Raw genomic sequence first — 17,750 nt, 5'->3', positions numbered from 1 at the left:
CCTCACAGTTCATCCAGGGTTTCTGATTGGGAAATATTTTGCAGCACTTGGTGGGGACAATGTTATCAACACAGGTGCTGATGTAGCTGGTGACGGCTGAAGCATATTCCTCTAAGTCCACAGAACAGTCCTCCTCTCTCCAAGCAGCAGTTTTAAACACGTCCCAGTTTGTAGCATTAAAGCAGTCCTGAAGCACCATGTCAGTCTCTTCATTCCAAACTTTGATGGTTTTGCTTACCGGGGGGGCTTGTTTGAGGAGTTGTCTGTAGGCTGGGTAGAGGAACACAGAGATATGGTCAGATTGTCCAAAGTGGGGGCAGGGCGCTGCCTTGTATGCGCCCTTCACGTTGCTGTAGACCTGGTCCAGAGTGTTGTTGTTCCTTGTAGGAAAAGTCACATATTGGTGAAATTTTGGGAGCACAGACCTGAGGTGGTTAAAATCCCCGGCAACAACAAACACAGCATCCGGGTGTGCAGTCTCGTATTTGCCAATGATGTCATGCAGTAGTCCTAACGCTGTGGTCTGATCGGCCCGCGGTTGGATGTAAACAGCCAGCAGAAACACAGCACTGAACTCCCTTGGCAAATAAAAAGGTCTGCACTTCACCATCAACACTTCGATGTCCGCACAGCAGTGTTTCTCCACCACCTGAGCGTCTGTGCACCATCTGTTGTTAACGTAGACACACACACCGCCGCCTTTGTTTTTACCTGCGGCTGATGTGCGGTCTCCGCGGTGCACTGTGTGGGTCTGAAGCTGAATGGCTGAGTCCGGTGTACTTGCAGTAGTCCATGTTTCCGTGAAGATAAGAGCACAGCACTCTCTGATCTCACGTTGGGACGTTGTCCTTGTTCGTAGCTCATCCATTTTATTTTCCAGAGAGCGGACGTTAGCTAACAGAAGGCTGGGTAGTGGTGGTCGTGTGCCTCTAGCCTTTAGCCTAGCATGTAGCCCTCCTCTCTTGCCCCGTTTCCGTCTCGCTGTTCGCCGGTCCCTTTGTTTACTCGGGCCTTGTGGTGGTGCGGTCTGCCGGCTGGAGTTGGTGGGATCCGTGCAGAGGAGAAGAGAGCTGTAGTCCAAAAGTTCTGAATTTAGTTCGTGGTAAACTTTTCCGATGTCCAGAAGTGATTCTCTGCTGTATGTGATCCTTGTGAACAGGCACTGAACATTTGCAATCCTTATACACACTAAAATAAACAATAAACAAGGTCGATGTCGGGAGCTCCTCACAAACACGTCTGCCGCGTGGGGCGCCATGATGATTTTTGTATGACGTCATAACGGCGCTTTCTGCGGCGTACGACATAAAAAACAGTTTAAAGTGTGGCGGAAATGTGATATAAATGGCTGGCGCTAGGCTAACAGCCCGTGCTAGGCTAACAGCCCGTGCTAGGCTAACAGCCCGTGCTAGGCTAACAGCCCGTGCTAGCTACAGCCCGTGCTAGCCGCCCGCCGCTGCCCAGCCTCCTTCTAGCTAATGTGCGGTCTCTGGATAACAACACAGCGGGAAATAAGAGAATGCTGCGCTCTGGTTTCCACTGAAACCTGGCTCTGAAGTGGATTGTTAGTGACAGATATAAGGATCACCTCCCTGTCTTTGCTGAGTTGGAGGAAGCTGAAACAAAGACTAACTAGTCTAACAGAGAACAGGTTGGTTAGACTCAGAACACCGGAAGCAACAGAAGCTTTAAATCAGAACTGACACGTCACAACTGGCAAGAAGTAAACAACACTAACAGCTGATCATGGGCCGGTTATGTTATTTTAAATCAACACTGTAAAAGAACTGAGACTAAAGCCCAACAGGATGAAGAAACCTTGAAATAACACAGGTCCAAACTTTCCCTGCTCACACTGTGAAGCAGCTGGTTCTGTTACAGGTCAGGGTTGGTACATATTTAGAACTTGTCTGTAAGTTTCGGGCTTTATAACTTAAATTCATTCTAATTCAAGAGCTGTGTTTTTGACAGATGAACTCATGTTAGGGTGATGTGTCTGTTTTAGGCATAAAACTGTGGAATGAGCTTGATGCTACATTTAAACAAGCTGTTGTTAAAGTTCAAAGATCTTTAAATATCAGTTATTAATGACTACAAGGAAATGTAAAGGAAACCCTGAAGGTACATTATGTGAACAACAAGCAGCACTGGTGTGTGACTGAACTGAGTCAAATCTTTGTTTGGCTGACATTTTGGGAGAACTTAGGACGTTTTAGGATGGTAGAAATACACCATGTGCTTCAGCCTGGTGCCTTTTTTGGTTTTTAGGTGGATTGTGTAATTGTGTTGTGCGCTGTGTTGTATGAAATGATTCATTCATTCTTTAAGTCCACATGTGTTGTGTTGTCCTCTGCAGGGGAATAAAGAGGAAGAAGCACATCTGTCCCTGCAGCTGCTCGGCAACATGAGCAGGTAACACACAGACACACACAGACACACACAGTAACACACACAGTAAAACACACAGTAACACACACAGACACACACAGACACACACAGTAACACACAGACACACACAGTAACACACACAGTAACACACAGTAACACACAGACACACAACACACACAAACACACACACAGTAACACACACTAACACACACAGACACACACAGTAACACACACACACACACACACAGTAACACACAGTAACACACACACACAGTAACACACACAGTAACACACACACACACACCACAGTAACACACACAGTAACACACACACACAGTAACACACACAGTAACACACACAGTAACACACACACACACACACACAGTAACACACACAGTAACACACACACAGTAACACACACAGTAACACACAGTAACACACACAGTAACACATGGCTCCTTTCTTCTGGTAGCTGCTTCTTCCTCCTGCAGTCACTGTGAAACATCAGCTGATGATTTTTATCTCTGTACCAGGAACAAGAAGAGACCAGACTCACCAGAACCAGGACCAGAACCAGGACCAGGACCCAGCTGTGTGTCTCTGAGGAGTGATTGGTCAAAGGATATCATCATTGAATTTAAAGGAGAAGTCCGGTCTTCCTTGAAGCAGTAAGATCTGAGTTGCTTCAAACAGCTGCAGGTTCAGAGCTGACGGCCTGTTTCAGAGCACAGCCGTGTGTGTTCAGCACAGAACACACACTCTGGAAGCAGCTGCTGTTTCTGCATGTGTGCTGACATCATGTGACATCATGTGGGCTAACTGTTCCTGATTGGTCCACAGAGTCCACCAGCAGAGCTCAGAGACTCCCGGTGGTCCGTCTGCCGCAGCATCAGACACAGCTGGACTCCATATTTCTGGTGTGTACATGTAGAACAGCTGCTGGTCCATGTGTTGTGTTGTTGTGTCTCCATGCTGCACTTTGTAGACCAGCGGACTGTCAGTCTGTCCAACATGGACCTGATGCTTGTGTCTCTCTGTTCCAGCGGGGGACAACATCCTCACTTTTGTGAAGGACGAGCTGAAGAAGATCCAGAAGCTTCTGAGTCCAGATTACCCAGAATGCTGTGAGAGCCAGAGGGAGGATGAGGAGGATGAAGAGCAGAGGAGGAGCAGAGAGTCCTTTGTGCAGATCACGGTGGACTTCCTGAGGAGGATGGAGCAGGAGGAGCTGGCTGAGCGTCTGCAGAGCAGTAAGAGGATTTAAGAGCTTTAACATGATGGAAAGAGGAAATGAAGTTTCCATCTACACACTCTGCTGTTAACATGATGCAGACATCTGCAGCACATCTGTCACTTCTGACTGAAGACTGTCAGGAAGTTCAGTCACTCATCACATTTACTGTTTGTTCAGGATCTGCAGGACCTAAACTCAAGTCTAACCTGAAGCAGAAGTTCCAGTGTGTGTTTGAGGGCATCGCTAAAGCAGGAGAGCCGACCCTTCTGAACCAGATCTACACAGAGCTCTACATCACAGAGGGGGGGACTGCAGGGGTCAACGAGGACCATGAGGTCAGGCAGATTGAAGCAGCATCCAGGACAGCACACAGACCAGAAACCCCCATCAGACCAGCAGACCTCTTCAAAGGCCCACCTGGAAGACAGGAACCAATCAGAACAGTGATGACACAGGGAGTGGCTGGCATCGGGAAAACAGTCCTAACACAGAAGTTCAGTCTGGACTGGGCTGAAGACAAAGACCACCAGGACGTCCACTTCACATTTCCATTGACTTTCAGAGAGCTGAATGTGCTGAGAGAGAAACGGTTCAGCTTGGTGGAGCTTGTTCATCACTTCTTCCCTGAAACCAAAGAGGCAGGAATCTGCAGCTTCCAGCACCTCCAGGTGCTCTTCATCTTTGACGGTCTGGATGAGTGTCGACTTCCTCTGGAATTCCACAACACTCAGGTCCTGACTGATGTCACAGAGTCCACCTCAGTGCATGTGCTGCTGACAAACCTCATCAGGGGGAAGCTGCTTCCCTCTGCTCGCCTCTGGATCACCACAAGACCTGCAGCAGCCAATCAGATCCCTCCTGACTGTGTGGACCTGGTGACAGAGGTCAGAGGGTTCACCGACCCACAGAAGGAGGAGTACTTCAGGAGGAGGTTTAGAGAGGAGGAGCAGGCCAGCAGGATCATCTCCCACATCAAGACATCACGAAGCATCCACATCATGTGCCACATCCCGGTCTTCTGCTGGATCACTGCTACAGTTCTGGAGAACATGTTGGGGACCAGAGAGGGAGGAGAGCTGCCCAGGACCCTGACTGAGATGTACATCCACCTCCTGGTGGTTCAGGCCAAAGTGAAGAGGGTCAAGTATGAAGGAGGAGCTGAGACAGATCCACACTGGAATAAAAAGAGCAGGAAGATGATCCGGTCTCTGGGGAAACTGGCTTTTGAGCAGCTGCAGAAAGGAAACCTGATCTTCTATGAATCAGACCTGACAGAGTGTGGCATCGATATCAGAGCAGCCTCAGTGTGCTCAGGACTGTTCACACAGATCTTTAAAGAGGAGAGAGGCCTGTACCAGGACAAGGTGTTCTGCTTCATCCATCTGAGTGTTCAGGAGTTTCTGGCTGCTCTCCACCTGATCCTCTGTTACACCAGCAGGACCACCGAGGGGCTGAAGGACTTCCTGGGAAAACACACAGACACCTCTCTGGATGACTTCCTGAAGAGAGTCATGGAGAAATCCCTGCAGAGTAAACATGGACACCTGGACCTGGTGGTTCGCTTCCTTCATGGCCTCTCTCTGCAGTCCAACCAGAGGCTCTTAGGAGGCCTGCTGGGTCAGAGAGAGAACAGACCAGGAATCATCCAGAAACTCCTCAGAGGCCTGCTGGGTCGGACAGAGAACAGTCCAGAAACCATCCAGAGAGCCATCAACAACCTGAAGGAGATGAACACTGATAAAATCTCTCCTGACAGAAGCATCAACATCTTCCACTGTCTGATGGAGATGAACGAGCTCTCAGTCCATCAGGAGATCCAAGAGTTCCTGCAGTCAGGGACCAGATCAGAGAAGGAACTCTCTGAGGTCCACTGCTCAGCTCTGGCCTACATGCTGCAGATGTCAGAGGAGGTTCTGGAGGAGCTGGACCTGGAGAAGTACAACACATCATGGGAGGGACGACAGAGACTGATTCCAGCTGTGAGGAACTGCAGGAAGGCTCGGTGAGTCCAGATGTGATGATGATTGTGAATCAGTGCAGATTAGTGGTTCAGGTCTTCACAGATCCACACTGTGTGGTTCTTCAGAGGTCCACGTGTCAGCTGTGTCTTTGTCTCAGATGTCCTTCAGCTGTGTTGTTTGTGTTGAAGGCTGTTAAATCTCTGAACACCATGATCGGCCTCAGTGTGTAACTGTAGCTGCAGCGTTACAGTGATGACATCATGGTGATGATGTCACAGTGATCTGCTTTCACACGGACAGAATCATCCAGAATATTTACAGAACTCCATGTTCTCTGCTCCATCTGCAGATTACAGCACAGATTAACAGTCTGATGAGGATTATTGTTTCATGTCAAACAGTCAGATCAGACAGGCTGAACCACTGATGTGAAGAGCAACATGTCCAACAGGACGTGTCCACCTGTCTTCAAATAAGGTCCACATTAAGTGTTTTAACTTCTTTAATAACATGTTTTCTGTTTTTGGTGTTTGACAGATTTCTGACTGTGGACTCTCAGAGACTCACTGTGAAGTCGTGGCCTCAGCTCTGAAGTCCAACCCCTCCCATCTGACAGAATTGGACCTGTGCATGAACTACAACCTGCAGGATTCAGGAGTGAAGCAGCTGTGTGTTGGACTGCAGAGTCCTCACTGCAGACTGCAGGCTCTGAGGTCAGTTGTCATTATTATCATAGATGATAACAATGGAAGTCCATTTTGTCTCAGACTGCACAGAGCACTGGTAGAGAAGGATCCACAGACAGTTTGACTGAAGGACCATCATCTTCTTCACACTGGTGTCCTTTGGACGTCTTCCTGTCCAACAACAGAAGCAGAATGAGATATAAGTGAGAATATATGTGTGCACAGAGAGTGGTAGAAAAGGAGGCTGATGTAAAGGGATGGCAGAACAATCCTCCTCCTTCCTCCTCTCAGGTTTTAACAGCCTTTAAAACGTAGCTAGTGGCTGGAGTTCAGTACATACACTGTGTAGAAATGATTCTAATGAAGTCCGGCCAGGACAGGCCTCTGAAATGCTCCTGTTAGTCAGGCCTGATTTATTTTCACTGTCTGAATATCACATCAGAAGAAGAGCATGGTGCAGTTTCAGCCCCACCACACCTGAGTCTGCATGGTGTAACAGGTCCCAAACAGGTTATCTGTACACAGATAAGAGTGAAGATGAGAGAGGCGACAGTTCTTGTGGGCAGTGCAGCTCCGCTCCATAGAATTTAATTAAAGGTATCCAAAAAAACAGCAAAATACAGAGGCTAGTCACAATATCATTGCTTTCTGCTGTATATCCTGTTTATGTTCCTGAAATGTACATATACACACGTCATGTTTTATCTTCATCTGTCTTGAACAGGTTAGTCTTCAACATCATGTGTTCAAATAAGTAAAATAGAGGTTTAGCTGAAATATTCCAAATAGAAACATCCAAACATGTTCAGTGTCTATGCTGCACTAATCTCAAACATTCCGTTCAGAAGGAAACAAATGCATCTTCATGTCACAGTCACACATGTAACCAGCTTCACCTCATAACTTGATATAAGCGTGCTTACTCTCTGGTTATGAGTCTAGCTTTAACTTACCACAGACGATTCGTAAAACATAAATCTACCAACACGGTCTGAATCATATAAGGCCACAGTTAAAAGAGTTTCTTTACCTGAAAAGGGAAGAGCTGTCAATAATAACCCTGACACGCGATTCTTCCTGTCTGGCAGCTTTATGCAGAATGAAGAATCCTCCAGTGAGCTCCCCTTTCCTGCTTCTGCAGGCATAAGTGATCCATCATGAGCAGGCTACGTGAGCAGGTTATAGATCAGTGGTTTAGGTTAATCTCTTTTAGATATTCACAGCTTATTTAGTGTTTTTAACCCTTTTATAGCCTTTTTACTCTTTATATAAAACTCTTAAATAAATATATGGACAGAGATTAAAAAACAAACTACGATATTAAATGTGATGCGGTGCACCTAAGAAAAAAGTTAGTCTAGAGCCCTGGAACATCTCAAATAAAAAAAGAACATCTGATTGATCATCAATGATTTCATCTGTTTTTCTTTATTCAGATTGTGGGGCTGCGGTCTGTCAGAGATCAGCTGTGCTGCTCTGGCCTCAGCTCTGAAGTCCAACCCCTCCCATCTGACAGAGCTGGACCTGGGAGGGAACAAGCTGCAGGATTCAGGAGTGGAGCAGCTGTGTGGGTTTCTGCAGAGTCCAGACTGTAGACTGCAGACTCTGAGGTCAGTTCTCTGTTCCTGTTGTAGATGTTTGATGTTTAATGGATGTTCACACAGAGCTTCATCCATGAATCTGTAAATGATCTTTAGTTGTTCTAAATTCAGTCTGTGGTCACAAAGACCAGTGTTTGTTACAGAACATGTCCTCTGTTAGTCCTTAAAGGGAATGTTTGTCCTCTCTGATCCTCTGAACTCTGATTAGTTTCAGTGTTTACTTGATGAATACATGCAGCTGATTCAAGTATTGATCCAGTATTGACCCTGTAGAGACAGACTGAGGTCAGCAGCATGTTATTGATCTGTGGGACATGGACAGGTGTGTGAATGTTGTGCTGCCATGTTGATGAGGACACAGTGATGTTGATCTGAACACAGGGCTCTAGAGTGCGACCTAATTTCTCATGTTGCAACCAAAAAATATCTGAGGTGGCACCGGTGCGACCAGCTGTTAGAGGGAGACACATTCTCTGACTCTCTCCCTGTGGTCCAACAACACACATCAGGCTCATATTGTGGTCTAAACCAATCAGACAGTGAAGGGTGGGACCCCCGTGTGTGTATGTTTGAAATTGTGTCTGCTGCAGTCAGACCGAGACCGCAGGAAATCCAGAAGAAGAAGACGAATCCGTGAAGAGCTGATGCTGTGTGCTAAAGCTTGTTCCATACGCCACGAGAACAGAGAAATCTGTTGTGACGAGAACAAGAACAAAGAACAAAGTTCGTTTCAGCCCGGACTTTTTGAAACATGTGTGCAGAACTCATACGGCCCTCTGACTGCACCACACAGCAGCAGACAGACAGACAGACACAGACAGACAGACAGACAGACAGACAGACAGGCACAGAGACAGACAGACAGACAGACAGACAGACAGAGACAGACAGGCAGACAGACAGACAGACAGACACAGACAGACAGGCAGGCAGACAGACAGGCAGACAGACAGACAGACAGACAGACAGACAGACAGGTATTAAGATGTTTCTACTGGTGAACAGCAGGAAACCACAGTCAGGTGAACATGTAGCGGAGGAGGAGGGTTTGTGCTACTATGCTAATTAGCTGTTGACCTGAATGATGATAAGGAGCCGGTCATGTTCAGGGAGGGGGCGTGACGTGCTCGCAGCATTATGATAGAGTGAACAGCAGGTCTGAGGACAGTGTTATCTGACCTGTGTGCTTCATCCATGAAGGCTGATTCACTCTGACTGACAGCAGTCAGCTGGTTTTAAGGAGTTATACCATTTCAAAAGTATTGTTATTATCCTGCTATAGTGGACCATTGACTGCCAGGATGATATCTGCATAAAAGTGTTCCTCCTGTAACAGACAGAATGAAAAGGTTCTCTCAGCTGGAGCTCAGCTTTAGAAAGAGAGGAGACACTGAGGAAGAGGTGAGGAAGATGAGGAGAGATACTGTAGCTACACTAGAAACGTGTTGAAGAAAACTAATATATATCTCAATCACAAGTATGAATAAATAAAGGTGTATATGATTTGAATATTATTGAAGTCACAGTGGCAGATAGATAAGTGAGGAGCGACAGTCAGAAAATACAGAGAGAAAGCAAACAGGGACATGAGAGAGTGCTGTATGAACTCTTCTTCCATCATGGATTTCTGACAGGCAGACTTGTGGCTAGTTTGTCCATAATATGAATTATCACCTTTATTTATTGACTTATTTGTATTTTGGCACAAGGGTTTAGGTTTTTTCTCTTTCAAATTGCCACACTGCTGTTCTTGTGTATCATATCATTTCATCACTTCATACCAAATTGCACATTTTTGCTTCTGCACCTATGTTTTTTTTACTTTGCTGTAAATAATGTTTATACTGTTTCATTTTTACCGTTAGAGGTATGTTTTTTTAGTTTGCTTGAGTGACTGTATTTTGCATGCTGCAATAGTGAAATTTCCTGGCTTGGGATGAATAAAGTATTTCTATTCTATTCATATTCTATTCTATTCTATCTATTCTATTCTATTCTATTTAACTGTGTTCATTATACAAAGTCCAAATTCATTTTAGGATGATATGTATGGAGATCATGTTTGGACCTCAGTGTTTCTAAAACTTTGGCTCCATCAGGTAAACAGTAGATATAGCTGTAGATGATGAGAGAAGAAAAGAACTTCTGTGTTAAGATAGATGTCAAGTTAAGGCCTGATCCATAAAATATATGGACAGAGATTAAAAAACAAACTACGATATTAAATGTGATGCGGTGCACCTAAGAAAAAAGTTAGTCTAGAGCCCTGGAACATCTCAAATAAAAAAAGAACATCTGATTGATCATCAATGATTTCATCTGTTTTTCTTTATTCAGATTGAGGAACTGCGGTTCTGTCAGAGATCAGCTGTGCTGCTCTGGCCTCAGCTCTGAAGTCCAACCCCTCCCATCTGACAGAGCTGGACCTGGGAGGGAACAAGCTGCAGGATTCAGGAGTGGAGCAGCTGTGGTGGTTTCTGCAGAGTCCAGACTGCAGACTGCAGACTCTGAGGTCAGTTCTCTGTTCCTGTTGTAGATGTTTGATGTTAATGGATGTTCACACAGAGCTTCATCCATGAATCTGTAAAGATCTTTAGTTGTTCTAAATTCAGTCTGGTGGTCACAAAGACCAGTGTTTGTTACAGAACATGTCCTCTGTTAGTCCTTAAAGGGAATGTTTGTCCTCTCTGATCCTCTGAACTTGATTAGTTCAGTGTTTACTTGATGAATACATGCAGCTGATTCAAGTATTGATCCAGTATTGACCCTGTAGAGACAGACTGAGGTCAGCAGCATGTTATTGATCTGTGTGACATGGACAGGTGTGTGAATGTTGTGCTGCCATGTTGATGAGGACACAGTGATGTTGATCTGAACACAGGGCTCTAGAGTGCGACCTAATTTCTCATGTTGCAACCAAAAAATATCTGAGGTGGCACCGGTGCGACCAGCTGTTAGAGGGAGACACATTCTCTGCGACTCTCTCCCTGTGGTCCAACAACAGACACACATCAGGCTCATATCGTGGTCTAAACCAATCAGAGACAGTGAAGGGTGGGACCCCGTGTGTGTATGTTTGAAACTGTGTCTGCTGCAGTCAGACCGAGACCGCAGGAAATCCAGAAAGAAGAAGACGAATCTGTGAAGAGCTGATGCTGTGTGCTAAAGCTTGTTCCATACACCACGAGAACAGAGAAATCTGTTGTGACGAGAACAAGAACAAAGAACAAAGTTCGTTTCAGCTCGGACTTTTTGAAACGTGTGCAGAACTCATACGGCCCTCTGACTGCACCACGCAGCGACAGACAGACAGGCAGACAGACAGACAGACAGACAGACAGACAGACAGACAGAGACAGACAGACAGACAGACAGACAGACAGACAGGCAGGCAGACAGACAGGTATTAAAGATGTTTCACTGGTGAACAGCAGGAACCACAGTTCAGGTGAACATGTAGCGGAGGAGGAGGGTTTGTGCTACTATGCTGATTAGCTGTTGACCTGAATGATGATAAGGAGCCGGTCATGTTCAGGGAGGGGGCGTGACGTGCTCGCAGCATTATGATAGAGTGAACAGCAGGTCTGAGGACAGTGTTATCTGACCTGTGTGGTTCATCCATGAAGGCTGATTCACTCTGACTGACAGCAGTCAGCTGGTTTTAAGGAGTTATACCATTTCAAAAGTATTGTTATTATCCTGCTATAGTGGACCATTGACTGCCAGGATGATATCTGCATAAAAGTGTTCCTCCTGTAACAGACAGAATGAAAAGGTTCTGTCAGCTGGAGCTCAGCTTTAGAAAGAGAGGAGACACTGAGGAAGAGGTGAGGAAGATGAGGAGAGATACTGTAGCTACACTAGAAACGTGTTGAAGAAAAGTAAATATATATCTCAATCACAAGTATGAAATAAATAAAGGTGTATATGATTTGAATATTATTTGAAGTCACAGTGGCAGATAGATAAGTGAGGAGCGACAGTCAGAAAATACAGAGAGAAAGCAAACAGGGAAATGAAGAGTGCTGTATGAACTCTTCTTCATCATGGATTTCTGACAGGCAGACTTGTTGGCTAGTTTGTCCATAATATGAATTATCACTTATTTATTTACTTATTTGTATTTTGCACAAGGTTTAGGTTTTTTCTCTTTCAAATTGCACACTGCTGTTCTTGTGTATCATATCATTTCATCACTTCATACCAAATTGCACATTTTGCTTCTGCACCTATGTTTATTTTTTACTTTGCTGTAAATAATGTTTATACTGTTTCATTTTTACCGTTAGAGGTATGTTTTTTAGTTTGCTTGAGTGACTGTATTTTGCTGCTGCAATAGTGAAATTTCCTGGCTTGGGATGAATAAAGTATTTTCTATTCTATTCTATTCTATTCTATTCTATTCTATTCTATTTAACTGTGTTCATTATACAAAGTCCAAATTCATTTTAGGATGATATGTATGGAGATCAATGTTTGGACCTCAGTGTTTCTAAAACTTTGGCTCCATCAGGTAAACAGTAGATATAGCTGTAGATGATGAGAGAAGAAAAGAACTTCTGTGTTAAGATAGATGTCAAGTTAAGGCCTGATCCATAAAATATATGACAGAGATTGAAAAACAAACTACGATATTAAATGTGATGCGGTGCACCTAAGAAAAAAGTTAGTCTAGAGCCCTGGAACATCTCAAATAAAAAAGAACATCTGATTGATCATCAATGATTTCATCTGTTTTTCTTTATTCAGATTGAGGAGCTGCGGTCTGTCAGAGATCAACTGTGCTGCTCTGGCCTCAGCTCTGAAGTCCAACCCCTCCCATCTGACAGAGCTGGACCTGACAGGAAACAACCTGCAGGATTCAGGAGTGAAGCAGCTGCTGGATCTTGTGCAGAGTCCAGATTATAATCTGCAGACTGTGAGGTCAGTAGAGGGGTGGAGTCAGTCTGTGCTGCTTTGCTGCTGATGGAGTCTGTGTGAACACTCACTCACCTCCACACTGACTCTCTGATTCTCTCTGCAGGTGGACATGAAGAGGACGGAGTGTGTGTCCCCATCCATTTGAATCTGATGGGAGTGAGACCAATCAGAAACCATCGGCAGGATGCTGGTGTGTTATGACCTTCAACTTTGAGGAAGACCAAAGGACATCAGTCTGATCACACAGTATGGATCGATGATCAATACTGTATCTGACTGCACTGATGATGGTTCCAGCTCCATCTCTCTCCTCCATCCTTCATTAGCTGCTCTGAGCTCATCAATCATAAGTTAATGATCTCTGAGCTCATGTCTGACATGATGTTTAATGTCCTGGACTGAATCAGCAGCATCTGTCTGTTTGAACACATGTTATTAAAGATTTGACAGCCATGTTTAAAGGTTTGCTCCTCTTCTTATCAGGCTGATGGTTTGTAGAACGAAGTTCATCTGACCACCGTGGATCAGTGATTCACACCACCCACTGGAACACAAACCGGGGGCCATCAGGACCCTGCAGCACAGAGCACAAACTGTACCAGCCAGCTCAGAGGGGAAGAAGAAGGAGCTTTTATTGATGGTGTAAAGCAGATTTTATTCCTGGGACCTTAGAGTCGCGGTTTCTCTCAGTCAGCTCCCATGTTGTAGGAGGTTTCCTTCCGCTCCCTTTTCACCAAGTGGTTTGACCTGTTGCATGTTGCTGCTGTGTCTCTGGAGCCGCTGAGGCTGCATAGTGTGTAGTGTGCCATGGTTTCCACCTATTGCATGTTGTTGGTTTGCAGTGCATCATTTGGGCAGAGGGGTCGCTGTCCGTGCTGGGGTTGAGTCTGAGGAGGGCCAACGCTTCTCAAGTCTTTTTATTGTCTATTGATTGATTAAATAAAGTGTAACTTGATTCTTTGTATAAACTTCTTGCCCTAAATTTATTCCTGATCTCTGACTGCTGGACCAGACCGGATTAACAAAGGCGGGGGCAGCTTTCAATTAAATAACCAACAAAAGGTTTATTAGAATATTCTCATGAAACTCACTGTGGAGATAGAGGAGACTTCATTTAACAACAATCCACTGAAACATCTGCTGCAGCTTTTATGGATTATCTATAGTGATTTTTTAAAAATTGAACATTTCTCAAAAATTAGGATTTTAGTGCCAATTCAACCTCCACTTCTCTGTGATGCTGCAGGATGGAGAGAGGACGGAGATCATGAGAGTATTAGAAAACAGCGTGAACACGGCGTGTTAAGTCCTGGTGAAAGTGATGAGTGCAGAAGAAGAATCAGAAGCAGGTGTGTAGTTTGTTCCACTTTTTCCACAACAGTTAAAAGTGAATGTTCAGCACAGAAACTCATCCACACTGTCATCAGCCAGAAAGAACATTGAGACAGTTTCATGATCACGATGCTTTGGATGTTTCACGTCTTTCAAAATAAATCAGCAGCAAGCAAAATGCTTTTTTTGTGTCGTCCATTTTGGATGAACATTCTCAGTGTAGCACCAGACAGAGTACAAAATAACTTCGTTATGGATAAAAATAAATACAGCGTCTGAAATTTACCCAGAGAAAGAAACACAGGTACAAAGATCCTAAAGGCACTTAAGTGTGACGATGTCCACCACTGATGCAGCAAAGGCCCTTTGAAATGAAAACATCTGTAACATCTGTCCAGCTGTTTGCTCCTCACGTTTCCAGCTAACATTATGAAGAGCTAGCTTACAGCGAATGTGACTGAAGTGCTTCCAGGTCCAACAGTGTTGATTTCAGCCAACAGCAATGATGACGATGCAAAGCTAACGTTGCTAACAGTTGATTTTAACAGCCAGGAGTTATGCAAAGCAGTTAGCCTGCTAGCTGTACACTAGCTACATGAAGTCAATCTGGTGGGTTTTTGTAAAGTTTATGGACATAAAACAGTGCAACAATAACGTGCAGTCACCGAGTGGCCACAGGTGTCACTGTGAACAAGACATGTAGAACCTTTAATGTTGGGTTGAACGTCACTGAATGGACCCTTTGTGTGTTGTAGGTGTGCTTGTGCGGCCGCTTTCTGATCCGATTACCTTTGAGGTCTTCATGTTGTTGTTTACATATGAGAAAAAACAGAATGCTCAACTTTCTGATAAACACATTTAATGGAGACCTCAAAGATAATCTGATGCTGGAGCCACCGTCGCAGCTTCAGACTCAAACGGACTCGTCGGCGTTGGACAGACTGGAGCTAAACCTTCTCAGCAGCTTCCTGTTTCCTTGAAGTCCTCGTTCAGCATCTGCATCGCACAATGATGGAGAGTCATGTGATCCATCCTAAAGCATTTTCTACGGTGCAGGGGTAGGCAGCAAGGCACCAGGGGGACGAGATCTGCCCTGAGTACCTTAAGTCTCTGGACCTGACGCAGCACGTGCTCCGCACTCCTCTCACCTGGACAGGTGTTGAAGGAGGAGCAGTGACTCTGAAACACTCTGAACACACACAGACACACTCGGGTTTATTTTTGCTTTTTACTCCTGAAGCTCAGACCTTGGTGATGACAGATGTTAGGCTGATGTTTGTGGGAGGATGGACCGCCGCCTGGCTCAGGGGCTCAGAGGGGACACTGACGCAGCCCGGAAGTGTTTCAGCAACATCCTGTAGTTCTTAAAGGTGAGCAGGAGAACTACACCCGTCACACACCTGATGACCTGTGAGTGTTGGAACCCCAGGATGAAGCTTTAGGACTCTGAACTCACACACCAGGTCAAAGCTGCCACAGCCTTCACTTCCATTAAACCCACTTCCTGTAGTCCTAGTCTGGTCCTGTAGTCCTAGGTCTGGTCCTGTAGTCCTAGGTCTGGTCCTGTAGTTCTAGGTCTGGTCCTGTAGTTCTAGGTGTAGTCCTGTAGTCCTAGGTCTGGTCCTGTAGTCCTAGGTCTGGTCCTGTAGTCCTAGGTCTGGTCCTGTAGTCCTAGGTCTGGTCCTGTAGTCCTAGGTCTGGTCCTGTAGTCCTAGGTCTCGTCCTGTAGTCCCTACATGTTCAGAAGCACAATGTTTCCTAAAACCACATCAGTAGCTGTCCCACTTCAGGGTCTGCATCCGGACGACACAGACCCTGAATTGGGACACAGCCAGTGTCTCTGCAGGACACTCGTCCCTCAATGGTTCTCTCTCCAGAACCTTCCAGCTGTCTGTCTTCCTGTCTCTGACTCTTTGGACAAACCTTGGATTGAGGTCATGAAGACCTTCAGTGTGAATATTGATGAGTGATTGATCAGAGGCTGAATCCCGGTTTCCCGCCTCCTGCAGTCAGGATGTCCACAACGTCTCAGAAGCACCGAGACTTCGTCGGAGAGCCGATGGGAGACAAACCAGTGACGGCGCTGTCCGGGATTGGAGACACTCTGGGCAGGAAGCTGGAGGAGCAGGGCTTTGACAAGGTCAGACACACACTGATCAGGATGCTAGGTCAGCAGCTGTTAGAAGATATTGTTGTTAAGCAAATTACAGCAGCTGGCTACGCTTAGCTTGTCTGCTAATGCTTTCAATAGAAACACACTCTGTCTGTCTCTGTGTCCCTGTATGTCTCTGTGTCCCTGTCTGTGTGTGTCCCTGTCTTTGTGTGTTGTAGGTGTGCTTGTGCGGCCGCTTTCTGATCCGATTACCTTTGAGGTCTTCATGTTGTTGTTTACATATGAGAAAAAACAGAATGCTCAACTTTCTGATAAAACACATTTAATGGAGACCTCAAAGATAATCTGATGCTGGAGCCACCGTCGCAGCTTCAGACTCAAACGGACTCGTCGGCGTTGGACAGACTGGAGCTAAACCTTCTCAGCAGCTTCCTGTTTCCTTGAAGTCCTCGTTCAGCATCTGCATCGCACAATGATGGAGAGTCATGTGATCCATCCTAAAGCATTTTCTACGGTGCAGGGGTAGGCAGCAAGGCACCAGGGGGACGAGATCTGCCCTGAGTACCTTAAGTCTCTGGACCTGACGCAGCACGTGCTCCGCCTCCTCCTCACCTGGACAGGTGTGAAGGAGGAGCAGTGACTCTGAAACACTCTGAACACACACAGACACACTCGGGTTTATTTTTGCTTTTTACTCCTGAAGCTCAGACCTTGGTGATGACAGATGTTAGGCTGATGTTTGTGGGAGGATGGACCGCCGCCTGGCTCAGGGGCTCAGAGGGGACACTGACGCTGATCCTGTCTGATCATCCAGGACACAGACACTTCTCCTGCTGCTGCTTATAAAACCTACAGAATTCTGAAACTGCCGCATTTTTCTGCGGGGTTCTGTCGTGACGTAACTGGCGGCGTCCCCAGTGAAAGAGGTCTCACTCTGACGGGGTTCTGAGGACTGGCACGGAGCCGCTGGTCGTGAGTTAGGATCTTTCCTTCCTGTGAAGACACGTGTCAGGAACTCAGAGGTACAGGATCGATGAAGTGAAGCTTCAATGACGGTGTTTGGTTTTTAAGAGGAGCGGCTCCTCTGTTAGGAACTATCTTTGACGCACTGCGTCATGACGTCATCCCTCGGCTGCATCCGGGTTCCAGAATAAAAACGGCTCCGGTGACTTCAGGAAGTGGTTTTTGGTCGGAGAAGTTTTCGGGCGGGTCCACGTGTGTTTCCCCCGCGAGCCGCTGTGACGTCAGGCCCGTCTGAACTCGCAGCCTCTGACCGGCAGCACGTGAACCGGTCCACGTCCACGGCAGCAGGTGAAGAACTCGCTCTGTCCGGTGTGAGTCCAGCAGCCGCTCCGGGGTCCGCTGGTTCCACCGAGACCGAGGAGCAGCGCGGACTGCAGCCCGGAAGTGTTTCAGCAACATCCTGTAGTTCTTAAAGGTGAGCAGGAGAACTACACCCGTCACACACCTGATGACCTGTGAGTGTTGGAACCCCAGGATGAAAGCTTTAGGACT

General features: G+C 46.1%; 2 protein-coding genes across 2 annotated transcripts in view; both read left to right on the top strand.

Annotated features, from left to right (window-relative positions):
- Window positions 1-5,433: 5,433 nt before the first annotated feature.
- On the top strand, window positions 5,434-13,251 carry LOC114446934 (NACHT, LRR and PYD domains-containing protein 12-like). Its single transcript, XM_028422850.1, is given in 6 exon segments — window positions 5,434-5,624; window positions 6,121-6,296; window positions 7,706-7,896; window positions 10,214-10,382; window positions 12,620-12,793; window positions 12,894-13,251. Coding segments are annotated over 6 exon segments (774 nt in total). The 5' UTR covers window positions 5,434-5,570; the 3' UTR covers window positions 12,904-13,251.
- Window positions 13,252-15,456: 2,205 nt separating this feature from the next.
- LOC114446942 (barrier-to-autointegration factor-like protein) overlaps window positions 15,457-17,750 on the top strand; it is a 29,730-nt gene continuing 27,436 nt past the window's right edge. The window contains exons 1-2 of the mRNA XM_028422864.1: window positions 15,457-15,492; window positions 16,132-16,262. Coding sequence (XP_028278665.1) covers window positions 16,137-16,262 — 126 coding nt within the window. The 5' untranslated portion in view covers window positions 15,457-15,492; window positions 16,132-16,136. The remainder of the gene's footprint in view (window positions 15,493-16,131; window positions 16,263-17,750) is intronic.

This window comes from Parambassis ranga, chromosome 15 (assembly GCF_900634625.1).
Source record: "Parambassis ranga chromosome 15, fParRan2.1, whole genome shotgun sequence".
Classification (NCBI taxonomy): Eukaryota; Metazoa; Chordata; class Actinopteri; family Ambassidae; genus Parambassis; species Parambassis ranga.
The sequence above is the reverse complement of the archived record's forward strand: the minus strand, read 5'-3'. Positions and strand labels throughout refer to the sequence as shown.